This window comes from Eurypyga helias, unplaced genomic scaffold (genome assembly GCF_000690775.1).
Source record: "Eurypyga helias isolate BGI_N326 unplaced genomic scaffold, ASM69077v1 scaffold41286, whole genome shotgun sequence".
NCBI lineage: Eukaryota > Metazoa > Chordata > Aves > Eurypygiformes > Eurypygidae > Eurypyga > Eurypyga helias.
The window spans coordinates 1-2,772 of record NW_010257985.1 but is presented as its reverse complement, the minus strand read 5'-3'; the positions used below and the strand labels follow the sequence as shown (position 1 = coordinate 2,772).

The 2,772-nt window shown below is 61.1% G+C and overlaps 1 protein-coding gene across 1 annotated transcript in view; it reads right to left on the bottom strand.

Moving 5' to 3' along the window:
* Positions 1–493, bottom strand: part of LOC104511548 (deoxyribonuclease-1-like) — a 3,425-nt gene extending 2,932 nt beyond the window's left edge. Inside the window, 1 exon segment of the mRNA XM_010154210.1 lies at positions 347–493. Within this exon segment, the coding sequence (XP_010152512.1) occupies positions 347–493 (147 nt within the window).
* Between the last annotated feature and the right edge of the window lie 2,279 nt (positions 494–2,772).

The window sequence follows — 2,772 nt, the reverse complement described above, 5'->3', positions numbered from 1 at the left end:
TCCCTTAATGCCCCATCTCTAATACTAGCATTTTCCAACAGCTTGTGTAGGGCTGTTGTGGGATAAAGGTAATAAAACTAGCAAGGTGTTTGGCTGTATAAGGACTGTGAAATTAGGATGGATGGATGGATGGAGGGACGGACGGACGGATGGAGGGAGGCCTGGAGGGATGGGTGTTGTGGGTGGGTGGGTGGATGGATGGGGCGGTGTGGACAGGTGGACTGATGGGGGGGTGGATGCACAGGTAGACGGACGCCTGCAGAAAGCTGGTGTTCAACTGCCCCGAGCTGGCTGCATCCCAGAGACCAGAGACCGGCCAGGACTGCTCCTCCCCCCCAGCACTCACAGAGACAATGATGTCTGCGATGGTCTGGTTGGACATCTTGCTGTCTCCAAATGCCTTGATGTTGAAGGCACTGATCTTCAGCGTGGTGGCTACATGCAGCAGGAGAGCTGCAACCAGCAGCAACAGCACCAGCTTTGAGGATGCCATCTGCATGTGGAGGGGTTGGGATGGGCTCAGCCCGGCTGACTGGGAGGGGAATTTGGCACAGATGATGAAGGTGGCCAGGGTATTCCCACTGGTTGTACTGGTTTCACTGGGAGTCATCTGCTTTCCAGTGAACCACCGGGACCCAGGGGTGCATCCCTTTCCAGCCATCCAGCTCCTGCCTCATGCAGGGCCCCATCCTGCCTCTCCTTCCTGGAGGGAGGCCAGACCGCCTGCGAGGCCGGAGCAGATAATCCACTGGCAAAGGAGAAAATGCCATTTCACGGTGACGCAGAGCAGTTGCTTCCTCATTCACCATGCTCAGCCCGGACACCTCTCCTGGCCCAGGGCAGGTGGCAGTGGCTGGGGACACCAAAGTCCCTTGGCTTGTGCCTCTCCCACCCCTCCCCAGGTCTGCACCCAAAAGACCCTACAGCAGCTATGCTGGGACAGAGCAAGGGATGGATCCCTCCCACCCCTCCTCACCTCCTTCCCTGCTTGGAGCATCCTCAACTGGAGTATCCTGCCCTCCCTGCCCCCCAGCACAGCCCCTGCCCCATCCTCACCCAGGTTGGTGTCCCCCAGGATCCCTGCCGAGGCAGTGCGGCAGCCCCCACCCACGGGAAAAGGCATTTGGGAAGTATTTCCCGTGGCGCTCTGCTCGCCCAGGTAATATTTCACCAGACGATGGGATCTGAGCCCTGCCCCAGCCCAGGTGTCCCGAGCGCCCAGCCCTGCCGGGAGCCTCAGTGAGATGGGCTGAGGTTTCCCAGGAATTTGGCAAACACTCCAGCTTTCTGCACACCCAATGCCCAACCTGGGGAAGGGCTTGCTGTCCCCGTCTCACTTTCCCTGCTTGCTGGCTGCGGCTGCGGACACTACCATCTGTAAAACCGCAGTCCCGGCGTTCGGTAACGTGCTGGTTCGGGAATGCCACCAGTCGGTCACGTTCTGATTTGGTCATGCCAGAAACTGCCCCAAACCCTGCATATCCTCCCTGCTCCCGTGGGACGCAGCAGCCTCCGCAGCCTCCCAGGCAGAGGCACCCGCAGAGGAACGTATCCCTCCTGGGCGATGCTCGTGAGCTGCCCCCAAAATCAGCCCTGGCAGAGCATCTCAGCAAAACTGAGCCGAGCCGAAGGAGGCAATGTTGGAGAGGGGAAGTCCTGGGGTGCGCGACGAGAGGGGAGAGGGACATACCTTTGGTGCTGTCGAGGTCTCTGGGAGGGGAATGAGCTGCACCTGCATTTATGGGGAAGGACGCGCTCACCTTGCCAAGTGGTTGCCCAGCCAAGGAGCGCACAAGGCCGCAGGCTCCATATGGCATTTTTCACGGAAATAAAGGTCTGCTCAGTGAAAAAACCAATCCTTTCAACCAGTGCCAATACCTTCCGCCACAGGTAAGGCTGAGAACGTGCCTGAATCAATAACAACGCCAACAAGAAGTCTGTGAGGTGTAAGTGAATCCCAGAGACCACTCGTGGGGAACAGCAGCTCCCCAGTACGGGGCAGATCGCACTCATCACCACCTACAATTGCTCTTAAAAAGTGTTTATTTCACCAGTGGTTTCAGGCGAGTGGGATGGGGCCAGCAGGAGTCCGGTGCTGGGGGCTGAGCACAGCCAGTCCATCCCATCACGGCCAGATTTGGTCTTCGGGTGTGGAGCTGAGCCATGAGTCCCAGAAAAATGCCAGGTCCCAGCTGCAGCGCCTGTCCCCAGACCCTCCCAGGAGGTCACCTGGAGCAGGCCCCGTTCCCGGGTGGGCCTATACGGTGCCATGGGAGTGGCAGCTCCCCACCCCACATGGTCTCGCAGCTCACCCCAGCCCTGCCCCAGTGCCCTTGGCTGACGCCCTGGCACTCCCCGGCTTTCCAAAGCATCTGTCACGTTTCCCAGGAGAGCCATGCCGGGCCCTGCCGTGTGTGGTAAGGGGGTGGGGGACCCTGCCAGCCCCCTGGAGCCAAGCACTCCCCCAGAGCCAGGCCACGGCCTGCACCCCACTCCCGGCAGAGGGGTCAGGGCTGGGCCCAGACCCTCCCAGAGGGGCTGCAGCTCCCCAGGTCAGCCCCATGTCCAGGGCCCCGCAGCCCAAGACCGCACTGGGGTCAGTCCTCCCCCAGGCCAAGACCTCCCCAAGGGCCAGCCCCAGGACCAGGCCCCCCTGGGCCAAGACAACCCTAAGGCCAGGTCCCTCTAGGCCAAGCCCCTCCCAGGGCCAGGTTTTCCTCAGGCCAAGACCCACCCCCCAGCCCACCCCCGGGCCAGGTTTCCCCCGTTCCA